At 36.5% G+C, this 16,270-nt stretch overlaps 1 protein-coding gene across 8 annotated transcripts in view; it reads left to right on the forward strand.

Annotated features, from left to right (window-relative positions):
• Positions 1–8,630: 8,630 nt before the first annotated feature.
• The window catches only part of LOC147369850 (uncharacterized), a 245,595-nt gene continuing 237,955 nt past the window's right edge, over positions 8,631–16,270 (forward strand). The window contains exons 1-4 of one of the 8 annotated variants that reach the window (XR_015168619.1): positions 8,639–9,094; positions 10,452–10,599; positions 11,570–11,739; positions 14,946–15,264. Coding sequence is in view for 3 of the 8 variants with exons in the window: in XM_086413789.1 (XP_086269915.1) it covers positions 9,010–9,094; positions 10,452–10,599 (233 nt within the window). In the remaining 5 variants the exon portion in view is untranslated. Of the gene's footprint in view, positions 9,095–10,411; positions 10,600–11,569; positions 11,740–14,945; positions 15,265–16,270 lie in introns of those variants that run through there. The other 7 variants (XR_015168621.1, XR_015168618.1, XR_015168617.1 and 4 more) reach the window with 7 other exon arrangements.

Genomic DNA, 16,270 nt, shown 5'->3' on the forward strand with positions numbered 1-16,270 from the left:
AGGATGGTTAGATGGCATCACCAACTCGATGGATGTGTTTGAGCAAACTCCTGAGATAGTGAGGGACGGGGAGGCCTGAAGTGCTGCAGTCCATGGGGTCGCAAAGAGTCAGACACGAGTTAACAGCTGAACAACAACAATATTAAAGACTCCTCTGGTCTTGCCAATGATTCCTAAAGGCAAGTCCCCCAAGATGAAAATGTTTCTAAATAACTTAATTATGTTCCAGCAAAGCTCAAAAATTTGAAAAGAAATACAAAAATATATTGTCAAAAAAAAAATCATGGTGTCTGGCATCTGGTCAAAAATAACCAGGTATATGGAAGGAAAGGAGGTGCCATAATGAGAAACAGCAATAAAGTGAAACTGACCCAGAACTAATGCAGATGTTATAATTATCAGGAAAAGACATTGAAATAGTGGTTACAATTGCATTCCATACACTCAAACAGTAAGACATAAAAAATATAAAAAAGACTCAAATGAAATTTCTAGAGATGAAAACTAAAATATAGGAGTTGAAAAAAATACATAGGATTATAGTTGATAAAACATTGCAGAAGAGAAGACTGCTATCAGGCCAGGCTATGCTATGCTTAGTTGTTCAGTCATGTCTGACTCTTTGCGACCCTATGGACTTCAGCCCACCAGGCTCCTCTATCCAAGGGGATTCTCCAGGCAAGAATACTGGAGCGGGTTGCCATGCCTTCCTCCAGGAGGTTGTCCCAACCAAGGGATCAAATCCAGGTCTCCTGCATTGCCGGGGGATTCTTTACTGATTGAACCACCAGGGAAATCCTCAGGCCAGGCAGAGATGTGAATTCTCCAAATCAGAACACCTTACTGGGTCACTTTGAACATCTCTTGGGGGAACTATGGTGAATTTTTATTAAGCAGTCAATGTGGGACTGTAAACCACATTATCCAATGTCTGTGCCAAGGAGAGAACCTAGAACATGGCCACAGACTATCTTTTATACTCTGGCATCAATATTTGATAGAAAACATTTATATTCTGTGATTAGGTACTACAAGGTTTGAATTTTCCAATCAGAACTCACTTTTCTACCAGGAAAGAACATAGCACCTGGACTCATTAACTTGGTGGGGCAAGACTGAGTATCTAGCCCAGTCTCTGATATCTGAATAAGAGGACCCTGGGGGGCTATGTGCCTGCCCTTGCTCTGAATAAAGCCTTTTTCCATGTTCCATCTCAGGAGAGTGAGAAAGCATGCTGCAAACTAACCCAGTTCAACAGCAGTTTAGCAAGGTGCCCAAATATGTCTCCATTATGGCCAGGTGGACCAATTCTTATGCTTTTCAAGCAAGTGGATTCAGATCCTAGTGATGGATCCACAGTCTACCTAAATCAGGAATTGGTGGACTTGCTTCCAGGAACCTATCTCACTTGCATAAAGCACTTCAAAATCCTGCCTTTGGTGATTCAGTTTGAACCGATTTGGAGGCATTATTTTCAGCACTGTGTGTTCTCTCTACAGATGTAACATGTTTTTCTCTTGATTTTTTAACTTTATATTTTGTTCAAATCAGGTCATAAACAAAGTCCATACATTGCAAGCAATTGGTGTATAAAAATTTCAATTATTTCTATATTTTCCTCTCTTTTTAATAATTCAGTGATTTTTAGTATGTTTACAACTATCACTCAATCACTTTTAGAATATTTTCATCACTTGAAAAAATAAACCCTATATACATTTAGTAGGAAGTCCTCATTTGCTCCCAATTATACCATCCCTAGCCAACTAGAAATGTGCTTTCTGTCTTTATAGACTTGTCTGATTTTAGAAATTTCATCGAAGTGAAATTAAACAATATGTGGTCTTTTGTAATTGGTTGCTTTCACTAGCACACTATTTTCAAAGTTAATCCTTGGTCCAGTAATAATTAGTACTTTAATCTTATTACAGTTAAATAATATTTCACTTTATGGGTATACCACATTTTTTTTACTCATTTAGCAGTTAATGAACATTTGGACTCTTTCTACACTTTAACTGTAATGAATAGTATTGCTAAAAATATTAACATAGAAATTGCATGTGGACATTTGTTTTCATTTTTATTTGGGATATACTTGATACTGGAATACCCAGGCCATATGGTAAATCTATATTTAGCCCTTTGAGTACCTGCCAAACTGTGTTCCAAAGTGGTAGCACCATTTTATATTCTTTCCAGAAGTATTTGAGGGTTCTAATTTCTCCACAATCTTGCCATTGTTTGTTATATATATATTTTTAAAATAGAGCCATCCAAGTGGGTGTGTAGTGGTATTTCATTGTGGTTTTGATTTGTATTTTCCTGATGGTTAATGATATAAGCATCTGAATGCAGAGTTCCAAAGAATAGCAAGAAGAGATAAAAAAAAGCCTTCCTCAGCGATTAATGCAAAGAAATAGAGGAAAACCACAGAATGGGACAGACTAGAGATCTCTTCAAGAAAATGAGAGATACCAAGGGAACATTTCATGCAAAGATGGGCCTGATAAAGGACAGAAATGGTATGGACCTAACAGAAGCAGAAGATATTAAGAAGAAGTGTCAAGAATACACAGAAGAACTGTCCAAAAAAGAGCTTCATGACTAAGATAATCACGATGGTATGATCACTCACCTAGAGCCAGACATCCTGGAATGTGAAGTCAAGTGGGCCTTAGGGAAGCATCACTATGAACAAAGCTAGTGGAGGTGATGGAATTCCAGTTGAGCTATTTCAAATCCTGAAAGATGATGCTGTGAAAGTGCTGCAGCCCATATGCCAGCAAATTTGGAAAACTCAGCAGTGGCCACAGGACTGGAAAAGGTCAGTTTTCATTCCAATCCCAAAGAAAGGCAATAAGAAAGAATGCTCAAACTACCAAACAATTGCACTCATCTCACATGCTAGTAAAGTAATGCTCAAAATTCTCCAAGCCAGGCTTCAGCAACACATGAACCGTGAACTTCCAGATGTTAAAACTGGTTTTAGAAAAGGCAGAGGAATCAGAGATCAAATTGCCAATATCTATTGGATCATCAAAAAAGCAAGAGGTTTCCAGAAAAACATCTATTTCTGCTTTATTGACTATACCAAAGCCTTTGTGTGGATCACAATAAACTGTGGAAAATTCTGAAAGAGATGGGAATACCAGACCACCTGACCTGCCTCTTGAGAAACCTATATGCAGGTCAGGAAGCAACAGTTAGAACTGGACATGGAACAACAGACTGGTTCCAAATAGGAAAAGGAATATGTCAAGGCTGTATATTGTCACTCTGATTATTTAACTTATATGCAGAGTACATCATGAGAAACGCTGGACTGGAAGAAACACAAGCTGGAATCAAGATTGCTGGGAGAAATATCAATAACCTCAAATATGCAGATGACACCACCCTTATGGCAGAAAGTGAAGAGGAGCTAAAAAGCCTCTTGATGAAAGTGAAAGAGGAGAGTGAAAAAGTTGGCTTAAAGATCAACGTTCAGAAAACGAAGATCATGGCATCTGGTCCCATTACTACATGGGAAATAGATGGGGAAACAGGGGAAACAGTGTAAGACTTTATTTTTGGGGGCTCCAAAATCACTGCAGATGGTGACTGCAGCCATGAAATTAAAAGACACTTACTCCTTGGAAGGAAAGTTATGACCAACCTAGATAGCATATTGAAAAGCAGAGACATTACTTTGCCAACAAGTGTCCATCTAGTCAAGGCTATGGTTTTCCCAGTAGTCATGTATGGATGTGAGAGTTGGAATGTGAAGAAACCTGAGCGCCGATGAATTGATGCTTTTGAACTGTGGTGTTGGAGAAGACTCTTGAGAGTCCCTTGGACTGCAAGGAGATCCAACCAGTCCATTCTGAAGGAGATCAGCCCTGGGTGTTCTTTGGAAGGAATGATGCTAAAGCTGAAACTCCAGTACTTTGGCCTTCTCATGCGAAGAGTTGACTCATTGGAAAAGACTCTGGTGCTGGGAGGGATTGGGGGCAGGAGGAAAAGGGGATGACAGAGGATGAGATGGCTGGATGGCATCACCAACTTGATGGACGTGAGTTTGAGTGAACTCTGGGAGATGGTAATGGACAGGGAGGCCCAGCGTGCTGCGATTCATGGGGTCGGAAAGAGTGGGACATGACTGAGCGACTGAACTGAACTGAACTGATGGTTAATGATGATGATCCTGTTTTCATGTGCTTATTGGCATTCATGTGTCTGGAAAAATAAAAAAATAAAAAATAAAAAGGATGTCTATTTAAATCTTAGCATATTAATTAGCTATTTGTCCTATTACTGAGTTGTAAATGTCCTTTATATATTCTAGTTACAAAGTCTTTTGTTGGATATATGATTTGCAAATTTATTCCATTTTGTAGGTTATCTTTTAACTTTTATAAAATCCTATGAAGTATAAAAGTTTCACATTGGATGCCATTCAGTTTATCTTTTTTTTCCCTATCACTTATGCTTTTTATGTCATATCCGAGAAGACTTTGCCTAGCAAAAGATCAGAAAGATTTTCTCTAATATTTTCTTTTAAGAGTTTTACATTTTTGGTTCTCATATTTAGGTATGTGATCCACTTTGAATTAATTTTTGTGTATGATGTTACTTTTGTTGATTCAAAGTATCCAATCTCACCATTAAATTGGCTATGGGAACACAGTTTTCTGTTTACGCAGTGTTACTGTGAATCTTGGAATAACCCATATTTATTTGCATGTTGAAACACAGAAGTGTCTCCTGTTCACTTGGCATCCTGGAAAGGTATAACTTTTACCTGTTTCCATTCCTTGTTACCCCTATTGAAATCCCTTGGTTTCTGCCTAAAATTCCTACAGATCCTTCTTTTACTAAGTCCAGAAAAAATGGTGCATTCTACCCAGGAACTCTACTTTCTCCTATCATCTATTGATAATAATTGCAGACATACCTGAAATGTACTCCACAGATCATGCCCTTTGGATTTCACATCCTTTATATAGTTCACTAGGGAAAGGTAATCAACACAGGCAGCTCCTGAACTTGATAGCCTTAGGTCACCACTAATAATGAAAATTCCTTTCCTGTAAAACGTGTTGTCAAGATTGTTTTCCAACTTTTACACTTTTTCACTTTTCCGCCTGGTTTTTAAAAAAGATAACCACTAACTTTGCCCCTGTGGATAGTCATGGTTAGCGGGAAAGGGGAGAACAATGATTTTAAAATCACTTTCTGTAGTCACAATTCATTGAAGATTAGACTCTAAAACATCCTTCTAGAAATTGCAATGTTTTATGTAATTAATCTTGTAACAGATTTTATACCATTACATTAAACAGTTTTGCTAATATCAACTCTAGAGCAATAGATGCAATTAAAAGTATAATCTAAACTATAGCCAGCATAATTACTACACATATAAGATATCATGATAAACTGAATACTTGAGGTTTATGGTGCTTAATAGTCCCATGAACATAAAGTAGTATGGCCCCAGACAACACATAAAATGGTAAGGTCTTTGCCTATTAAAATGCAAAAAGGAAAATTCTAATCTCAAATGACATAGCTGGAGGTGAGGGGGTAGGCAAGAAAGATATGCAATAGCAAATCAAAACAAAATCAGAACAGTTCAAAAATAGATGGATTCCTACTTTATATGCATGGTTTTTCAGTGGCTTGAAAGAGAAATGAAGAAATCATAGTAATAAAAAAAAAGAATGCCATAATTTCTTTGTAATATTAAATCAGCACTTCAAAGATAAAAGAATTGGTTGCATAATATTTAAGTGATCATTTTAAAAATAAGAACAAGGATAAAAAAGGAAAATATAATTTGTTTTCCCACTGGATGATATTACTTCAAATTCATAAAACCACTTATTTCATGAAAGTAATTTGAAGATAAAAATTCAAACTACTAAATTCTTAATGAATAGAAATAAAATTGGGAAAATTAATATGCTTTAAAACTTAATTTTTCATTTTTTGAAAGTAATGCTATAATAAAAGAAAATTCAAGCATTAATTTACTTTATACATAACCTTTCGAACAAAAATAAGGCTGTAATACTAATATATACTGTAGAGCACTCATTGCAAAAGTATATAGGGGTGAAGAGTTTGATTCTGAACATTGAAACAACACATTGCTGTTTATGTTGCAAGGAACAATCATCTGTAAAATAAACTATCATCATATAGTATATAGTATTACATATACCAAAAAGCATATTAACTTTTCAGTTTTTATGGTAAATAAAAGTCAGTAACCATTCTATCAGTTCAGTTAAGTTCAGTCACTCAATCATGTCCACTCTTTGTGACCCCATGGATTGCAGCATGCCAGGCCTCTCTGCCCATCACCAAATATCAGAGCTTACTCAAACTTATGTCCATTGAGTCAGTGATGCCATCCAGCCATTTCGTCTTCTGTCATCATCCTCCCTTCTCCTCCTGCCTTCAATCTTTCCCAGCATCTGTGTCTTTTCAAATGAGTCAGTTCTTCACATTAGGTGGCCAAGTATTGGAGTTTCAGCTTCAGCATCAATCCTTCCAATGAACATCCAGGACTGATTTTCTTTAGGATGGACTGGTTGGATCTCTTTCTGTCCAAGACACTCTCAAGTCTTCTACAACACCACAGTTCAAAAGCATCAATTCTTTCACGCTAAGGTTTCTTTATAGTCCAACTCTCACATCCCTACACAACTACTGGGAAAACCATAGCTTTGACTAAATGGAAATTTGTTGGCAAAGTAATGTCTCTGCTTTTTAATATGCTGTCTAAGTTGGTGATAACTTTTCTTCCAAGGAGCAAGTGTCTTTTAATTTCAAAGATATAGTCACCATCTTCAGTGATTTTGGAGCCCCCCAAAATAAAGTCTCTCACTGTTTCCACTGTTTCCTCATCTATTTGCCATGAAGTGATGGGACCAGACACCATGATTTTAGTTTTCTGGATGTTGAGTTTTAAGCCATCTTTTTTCACTCTTCTCTTTCACTTTCATCCAGAGGCTCTTTAGTTCTTCTTCACTTTCTGCTATAAGGTTGGTGTCATCTGCATATCTCAGAGAAGGCAATGGCACCCCACTCCATTACTCTTGCCTGGGAAATCCCATGGACGGAGGAACCTGGTAGGCTGCAGTCATGGGATCGCGAAGAGTCAGACATGACTTCATTTTCACTTTTCACTTTCATGTTTTGGAGAAGGAAATGGCAGCCCACTCCAGTGTTCTTGCCTGGAGAATACCAGGGACAGAGGAGCCTGGTGGGCTTCCATCTCTGGGGTCCCACAGAGTCAGACACGACTGATGTGACTTAGCAGCAGCAGCAGAGGCATATCTGAGGTTATTGATATTTCTCCTGGCAAGCTTGATTCCAGCTTGTGCTTCTTCCAGCCCAGTGTTTCTCATGATGTGCTCTGCATATAAGTTAAATAAGCAGGGTGACAGTATACAGCCTTGACATACTCCTTTTCCTATTTGGAACCAGTCTGTTGTTCCTTGTCCAGTTCTAACTGTTGCTTCCTGACCTGCATACAGGTTTCTTAAGAGGCAGGTCAGGTGGTCTATTCCCTTCTCTTTAACCATTCTATAGAGAACAATTAAATGCTGTTCTCCTTGACAAATTTACAGTGAAATATCTCTAAAAGGATTATTTGTTATTGTTCAATTGCTAAGCCATGTCCAGCTCTTTGCAACACCATGGACTGTAGCATTCAGGCTTCCCTGCCCTTCACTATCTTCTGATGTTTGTTCAAATTTATGTCCATTGAGTCAACAATGCCATCAAATCAAATATTATTAGAAGATTAAAAATTAACAATGATCTGTGAAATTTAATGGCTAGTATTCCAAAAGCTTCTTCCAATTCATGGCAAAATAGTCTTCTTAATAATGTTTCTACTCTTATATAGCAAGCTTGCACTTTTCATACAGTGCTTTCTCACAAGACTGCTACTCCCTTCAAAGTGATATATAGATTCGTGTTTAATGATAACTTGTTTTAGAAATAGTCATGTTCTATAGATTGAGTTTTGATTTGTACATAAAATCTATACATAAATAAACACATGTCCTAAGAATTCAATTTCATGTTTGTAAAAGTGGGAAAAAAAAAAACCTTTATTTTCTGACACATTTAAGTTGAAATACTACTTATCAGGATATATTATTTCCTTTATTCTAAAAGAAGGAAAGTGAAAAACAGCAATAACAAAACCCAATGCCTAGCAAAATGAAACACATACTTCCTCATTCTCAGCCCTCGTATTCCTCCCCATGTAGTCTATGGTAAAGTTTTGAAAAGCTTTTCATAAAACATTTAAAGGAATTGCTTAAACCATAGGTGCCTCTATTTTTTATCCCTAAGGAATATCAGCATCCTCTTACAGTAAGAGACAAGATAATGAAATAATGCTGCAAGAAAGGGCATATTTTGATTGGATCTGAACAGGTGGCAGGAAGACTCAGTACTATTCACTTCATCTTTCATTCGGCTTGAAAGCAGTTATTCCCAATGTGTGGTATTAGCATCACCTGGGAGCTTTTTAAAATGCAAATTCTTCAGTACTAGCACAAGTTTACTGAGTCAGAAACACTCAGGATGGGACCTAGCAGTCTGTGTTTTAACAAGTCCTCCAGGTGATTCTGATGCTAGCTTAGCAGTGGAGAACCATGGCTTTAAAGCAGCGATGAGGACAGTTGCTGCTGCTGCTTCTGCTAAGTTGCTTCAGTCGTGTTCGACTCTGCGACCCTATGGACGACAGCCCACCAGGCTCCCCCGTCCCTGTGATTCTCCAGGCAAGAACACTGAAGTGGGTTGCCATTTTCTTCTCCAGTGCATGAAAGTGAAAAGTGAAGGTGAAATCGCTCAGTCGTGTCTGACTCTTAGCGACCGCATGGACTGCAGGCTATCAGGCTCCTCCGGCCATGGGATTTTCCAGGCAAGAGTACTGGAGTGGGGTGCCATTGCCTTCTCCGGATGAGGAGAGTAGAACACAGCTAAACTTTTGTGCTGTAAATGCTACTTCAGAATTATAAACTCCAATGTGATAAAATTGGCTGGGAATCACTTGCTCTGGAACTTCTTAGGAGTATGAGACTGGGTAAGATCCTTCTCTCACTTCTCTTATTTGTAACATGGGGGAAGTGCCATATATGTATAGTTATTTCATATATAAAAATAATATGGTAAAATACTGTGGTAAAAGACTGAGTACAGTGTCACTCAGCCTCAGGCTACTACTAATGGTTGCTATTTTAAAATCAATAATTTATATTTTAAAAAATTTTATGGAAGTGTAATTGCTTTAAATGTTGTGTTAGTTTCTACTGTTCAGCAGAGTGAATCAGCTATGTGTGTGTTAGTTGAGAGTCATGTCCGACTCTTTGCGACCCCATGGACTGTAGCTCGCCAGGCTCCTCTGTCCATGGAATTCTTCGGGCAAGAATACTGGAGTGGGTTGCCATTCCTTTCTCCAGGGGATCTTCCCAACCCAGGGATCAAGCCTGGGTCTCCCGCATTGCAGGCAGATTCTTTATAGTCTGAGCCACTAGGGAATCAGCTTTATGTATACATATATCTCCTCTTTTTTGGATTTCCTTAGCATTTAGTTCACCACAGAGCATTAAGTAGAGTTCCTTGTGCTAAACAGTAGGTTCTCATTACTTATGTATTTTATGCATAGTATCAACAGTGTATATGTGTCAACCGCAATCGCCCAATTCACCCCATCCCCTCCTTCCCTCCCTTGGTATCCATATGTTTTCAATAATATTATTCAACAGGAAAATGAATAGGTTCTATCATTAGGAAAAGTTAGTAAACTTTTCCTGAAGTTCGAATCACGTTTTCTAATTTTAGTTCTCCTTTACACACCAGTGTTCAGATATTAGTGAAGGAAATTCTGTTCAGTACACAAAAGTAGAAGATGGCTGCTTTGCACTCAGGTAAACCAAGAAGGCCCGCAAGTGACTGATTTATTTAATGGATGAACCTCTTCATGTTAATCCTAACTTAGAGGCCTTAGCACAAACTCTTTAAACATGTACTTTTAAAAATATCTTTCAAACAATTAAAATATTAACAAGACCTATACATAAAATGACCTTAGGCCAAAAGAATGAAAAAGAGTCATGTGGTTTAATATCTCTGAGAAAGAGACTAAAAGACAAAACAAATAGTAAAGGGGAGAAAAAAGAATCATTTAAGCATCTAGAAGAAAAACATTAAAGTTCTAGTTATTTATTTGTTAAGGATATTTATGCTTTAAGGAGATCATAACACCAAGAATGTACTTTATATTAATTTTCCTTTGCCTCAGCTGTCTCTGTTTATTTAAGATTTGTATGTAGTCTCTTAGATAATCTATTATCTTGACTTTGCTGAAACACATCCCTTTTTCCTCTTGAATTTCTTTAAGTCACACTGTGAGCTGTTAAAGTCTCTAACTCCCTGGGCAGGGTGTGTTAACGTGGAGCTGGAGTTTTCCAAAGGAGCTACCATAATCTGTGGACTCAATGATCCGTTAATGACACCTGAATGCTCACAGCAGAGCCCACCTCCACCTGCTGCTGCTCATGGCTGGCCCGGTGAGGATGCAGGTGCATGGTAAGCACCCAAATCAACAATTAAGCTCACTTTTATTAGTGGCTTCTGCTTACAAAACAGAGCTCTCGGGGAGCATGATTCAGTCTAGACAAAAACTTGGCAGCTCAGAAGAGTCTCACTGTTGGGGACCAGTGACATCTTGTTATAATAAGGAGAGCCAGAAGAGTAATATTATTCTGTTTTCACCTTCATAGACTCTTACGGCCTATTATGGGGATTACTAAAAACAATTGTTTCCCACCTTAAACCTTCAATTCTCCCCTCTAACAGTAAGGAATTTTAAAGAAAATAGGCATTCCATCTCTTCCAGGTGAACTAAGATTAATTCCTTTGGAAGTGTCACATTTAGTTTGCTAAGAAAAAAAAAAGTCCACTGAGTGTGTATAACTCTAAAAAAGCTTAATACACTGGCAATACAAATGTTAATAAATAAAAACATCTGTAAGCACAACTTAAGAAATATACCTATCAGGGCTCTAGCTGAAAACAAAAAAAAAAAAAAGAAGAAGAAGAAGAAGAAAAGTACCCCTTATAGGAGCCCAGCTCTGTGTGGGACATTTTGCCTTCATGTTTTCATTTTATTCCAGACAACCTTTTAAGATTTTAAAATGTGAACAGGGCCTTCTATTGTTTGACACCCACAGACTTCTTTTAAGCTTGTGTCTTCAACCTGTGTGTTCCTTTTTAGTTAATGGAGTAATGATAGCCCCCATGAGCCATTTTTAATTCTACCTAGAAGTTTAGTTGTCTAATAGTTCTTAGAGCATACTTGAAACAATTGGAAAAATACATCAGTATTTGTTAAAAAAAATTCCCACAATGCTTTAATTGTCACATGAGTAATAGTATCCATTCTACTTTAATTGACATTAGAAAATAGTACCACTGTACTTGAGTAAAGCAAACCATCAAAAAAAAGTTGTAACATATTTAGGGAAGAAAAAGAAAACCTGAACAATTCCTTTTTCAGAACAGCTCAGTTTTATGAAGTGTGGAAAAAAAAAAACACACAATGTTTAAAGAATCTGCATTTTGGATTTGACATTAATAGATCATTGAACTGTTACTTTTGGCCAGTATTGTTGAAGAGATTGACTATTGATCAGTTATTAAAATTTACATTCATGGAAGAATTCCTAGGTGAGTTAGATAATTTTTTTTTTCCTGCATGTTTTATACAATGTTTCACTGTATGTGGGTTTGGTTTCCAAGTTTTGTCATTTTCACTAATGGCACACTTATTGAAGTATGCATTTCAGCCTTCCTTATCTCCTACTTTGGACAGCCTTATGCCTGGGATGAGCTGATAACTTCTTATTCTTTTCAATTTACACCATGCTTCCAGATGAAATTATTTGAAACAAAATTTTAACTATGTCACTTACTTGCTCAAGAAAAATCTTTCCTAGTTTCTTGATGCAGTAAAAATAATACAAAAACTCAATAGCCTATGGTTTACAGCCTTCCATATTCCGATATTGATGTAACTATGAACATCAATTCAAATTCTGCTCTTTATGCTGTTTCAACCAAACTGCACTGTGGCAGAAATATCCTTGACCTATCTTCACTTAACCTCCCTCCACTTAAGTAGTTTACCTTATTCAACCATGTTGTCCACATTTCTCTCTAAAAGACATACCTGATTCATACTGGGCTCCTCATCCACAGGTAGTAGACTAGAAGCTTTTTGCACTTCCCTTTTATCAACCAATTGAGCAATATGATTGCAAAGAGAAAGTTGTACCTAAACAAGTTTTTATCTGTGGCTGTTAAGAATACAAAACGTAAGTACATAAAAGTCAGCTGATAAGTATAAGTTGAAAAGAAATTATTTTCCTTGAAAAGTAAGTTACAAACTTTGTAAATGATAAATTTCTCTCTCCAAACATATTTCTGTCAAATCACTTATGATAAGATAGTTGTAAAATATTGGGATAAAATCATAGAAACCTAGAAAGATTCTTCATTTATGTTTCCAATCAAATATATTTGGACTCACTTGTGACATTTTATAGGAATTAAAATTCTAAGGTCCCACATCTCGGGTATAGTTCATGCAGGGAAGGTGACATATTTACAGGAAGACAACATACAATAGAGGATTAATGGTGACAGTTCTTTGAGAAAGAAATTATGGATCTTGTAGACATCATATATGTAGTGAAGAAACAGACAAATCTAAATATGACACAGACAAGATTGCACCAGATCCAAAATCTAAAGACAAACTGTTCCTTCTTTTTATTATGAACATTTTAAAACACTTGTGATATGTATGCTAATTTTTATTGTGGTAGAATTGACTAGTAGAAAAGTGCACTTATTTTAAACTTGATGAATTTTTCATAAACTATATACATACCAGTAATCAGAGCATTACTAGCACCCCACCAAGTCCTCTTACGCTCCCTTTCAGCTACTGCCCCCTCACTCTACAAGAATAATCACTTCCTTTAACATCATACATTAGTTTTGACTCTTTTGTAATATACATAATCTGTATATATTATTCTGCGTTCAGCTTCCTTCTCGTAATGTTATTTTGATGGAATATTTGCTTTATCTAACTATAGATCATCCAGTGTCATTGCATCAAGCTATTCTTTTATTCAGAGTAGATACTGGGTGAATTTAGTGAAGAAAAAAAGGATTTTCCTTCATTTTTCTATATATATATCCATTTTGTATTTTATCACTTGATCCCCTCTACCTGACCGCTTTTGCTCTTTTTTAAACCTCTATTTAATATCAAAGTGTAATTCTTATAAAATTATATGCATGACCTTAATTGAAGTACATAATAAGCATGTGCTAAAATTTATTTAACACATTAATAAAGGAACCAACGAGATGCTGAAGCTAATTTGAAGAGCACTAAGGAACAACTTAGGTATTGGGAGTAAAGGGAAAATATTGGAATAAGACTGCTAGTTCAGTTCAGTCGCTCAGTCATGTCCAACTCTTTATACCATGCTAGGCTTTCCTGTCCATCAGCAACTCCTGAAGCTTGCTCAAACTCATGTCCATTTAGGTGAGATACAAAGTTAGTAACTTTCCTACAAGTCTCCAAGTCAACATGCAAATTTAGAGTCTGGTCCCTAAATAATAGTTGATAATATGTTGTACAAAGCTGTATCCTCTTAGAAAATTCAAAAAAATAAAAGTTGTTGGGTGGGTCTATTCAACAATTTCCTGGGATAACACTGATGGGACATACAAAGTCATTTTGCCTTATTTCCTATCCATCCATCAAAGTCAATTTCTATCCCACCTCCACTTTGAAGTCTTTATGATCACCCAGCTGGAAGTCATGTTTCTAGCCAAGGAGCACTGGTAATAACATGGAAAGCGCTCAATGTGAACTTGGTGAATTAATAATTGTTTACTGCCACTCTATGGGCATATCACTCCTTGAGCAGAAATGGCTAATTAAGAACATAATTAAATTTTAAATTACAGCTAAAGAAATTGTACTGTAGAAGAGAGATAAATTAGAATACATCACAGTGCTGTTAGCAGGTTTGTTTTCTTCAAACAAGTAAATACATTGTGGGAAATAATTGATTTATAAAGTACTCTGCTTCTTCAATTTTCTCTTTTCTGTTTCATCCTTTTGCCCTTTCTTTTGACTCTGCACACTGAAACATTCTTTTTGTAATTCTCCCCTCATCCAGTCATGTTAGGTAAAACTACAAGAACCATCTATCTCAAGTTCCATTTTAGCTATTTCTCTTCCCTTATCAGAGCTGGAAAATGCTATCTTAAGTCATGTTAAATCATAGGCTTTTATGGTCACCAGTTACTTCTCTGGCCCTGTGACCCTCATGCTATTTTTCTTACCGTTGTCAAGTGCTTGCTACATATCTCATTGGACTCACTGGACTTTCTTGTTCTCTTCCCCTTAGTGTTTACAAAAACATTTTCTTCTGAAAAGCTTTGCCAAACACTTTTTGTCTTTATTTTTTTCTAGAATACCCTCAATAAATCATATTTTTAGGGGAAATCTATGTAATGCGTCAATAAATGGAATTTAATCAAACTTTTTTCCTCGTTTTTTCAACTTCTCATGAGTAACTAAAAAAGTTCTGTTTTTACAAAGATGGTTTTGAATTTAATTATGTATACTGTTGCTCAGACCTACTTTTCTTATTTTTTATACCTGCAACTGGAGTCAATAATAAAAGATAAGAGGTGGGAGGATACAGTGGTAAAAATTATCTTTTTCTCCTGGTATTATCATCTAATATGTGATGACTAATCGGAAACAGATCATTGAAATTCCTTTTTTAATGAAAATCCAGAAAAGAGTATGGAGTTTTTTGTTTTTTGTTTTTTGTTTTAAGATAACAGCAGAAACTAACGAAGAACTGTACCTTCATGTCTGAGTTCTACTAACTGTTGCTAGCAGCCTGGCAGTGTGTGTCTACAATGCTTGTCCTACAGTTTTCAACTAATCAACTGTCACAGATACATCACCATGAGAAGGAAACAAGTAGCTTTTTTTCTCTGGCTCACTGGGCATACCATGAAGGTGGTCAGAGCCCTGGCCCTCTCCTCTCCCCACCCCTTCTCCTGGAGTCTTCATCCCGTGGCCTACATCTGTGCACTTTAGCTGCATACGGCTATTTCAATTAAAAATTTTTTTTTCCATTCATATAAACATTTATTTGCTATTTGAACTTCGGAATTGACTTCAAATGAGCATTGGAAGATAACAAATCAATATAGATGCTTTGTAGTATAATTTTCCAAATAACTTGTTAAGATCTTTTTTATAAAATTAGCTGGGACAGCCCAAATGTGGCATTTTATGTAGCCAGAAGAAATTGCTTTTTGGATGAATGATAACATGGCAGAATGTTTTCACATAGCAAAATTGTTTAATCGTTTAATAAAAAAGAAAAGCATACAAAATGAAAAAAAAAAACCCAAACACATTTTAACTGGCTTAATCTCACTGGGCAATTGCTGGGGAGTTCTTCGTTTTCTCTCCAATCTATTTGACTTTACTGATTTTTGACATTTTAATTCTTCCTCAGCATTCTGAGAAATGCTTTCCCATTAGAAGCACTGATCCTGGCTTCTATACTCCTGGGTGAGGTATTGTAATCATCTGTTTAAACAGGCCACCATATCCACACCCCAGTAGGAAGGCGAGAATCAAGGGAGGTTTTCTGGATTATCTTACTCATGATCAGCCCCCCTTATAATATAAAAAAAAAAAAAGACATAATTTCCATATGCCCATAAATGATGCTACAAAAAAAATATTTCAATTAAAATTAAATTTAAAATTCAGTTTATTAATCAAAGGAGGCACATCTCAATCGCTCACTAGCCACATTTGGCTACCATACTGAATAGTGCAAGTGTAGAACTTTTCCATTATCACAGAAAGTTCTATTCAGCAGTGCTGACCCAAAGCATGTGGTATCTGTCCAATGCAAATATGTGTACTAGTGACCGGAGTTACATTTTCAGATAAAGTGCTTTTTTTTTTTTTTTTTTTTTAAACAGAATTTCCCCCTGCATTCACTAGGGATTGATACTGTTGAATGGGTTTATAAATGAGTTAGAAGAGACAGCCCAGTGAAATCTTCAAGTGTGCAGATGAAACTAGGCTCTTCTGGGAGTAAAAATGCCAAATTGAAAAACTATGCCTGAGGGC

The sequence above is a fragment of the Bos grunniens genome, chromosome 7 (assembly GCF_055505025.1).
Source record: "Bos grunniens cultivar Pamir isolate PY7600 chromosome 7, Bosgru_T2T1.0, whole genome shotgun sequence".
NCBI classification, from domain to species: Eukaryota; Metazoa; Chordata; class Mammalia; order Artiodactyla; family Bovidae; genus Bos; species Bos grunniens.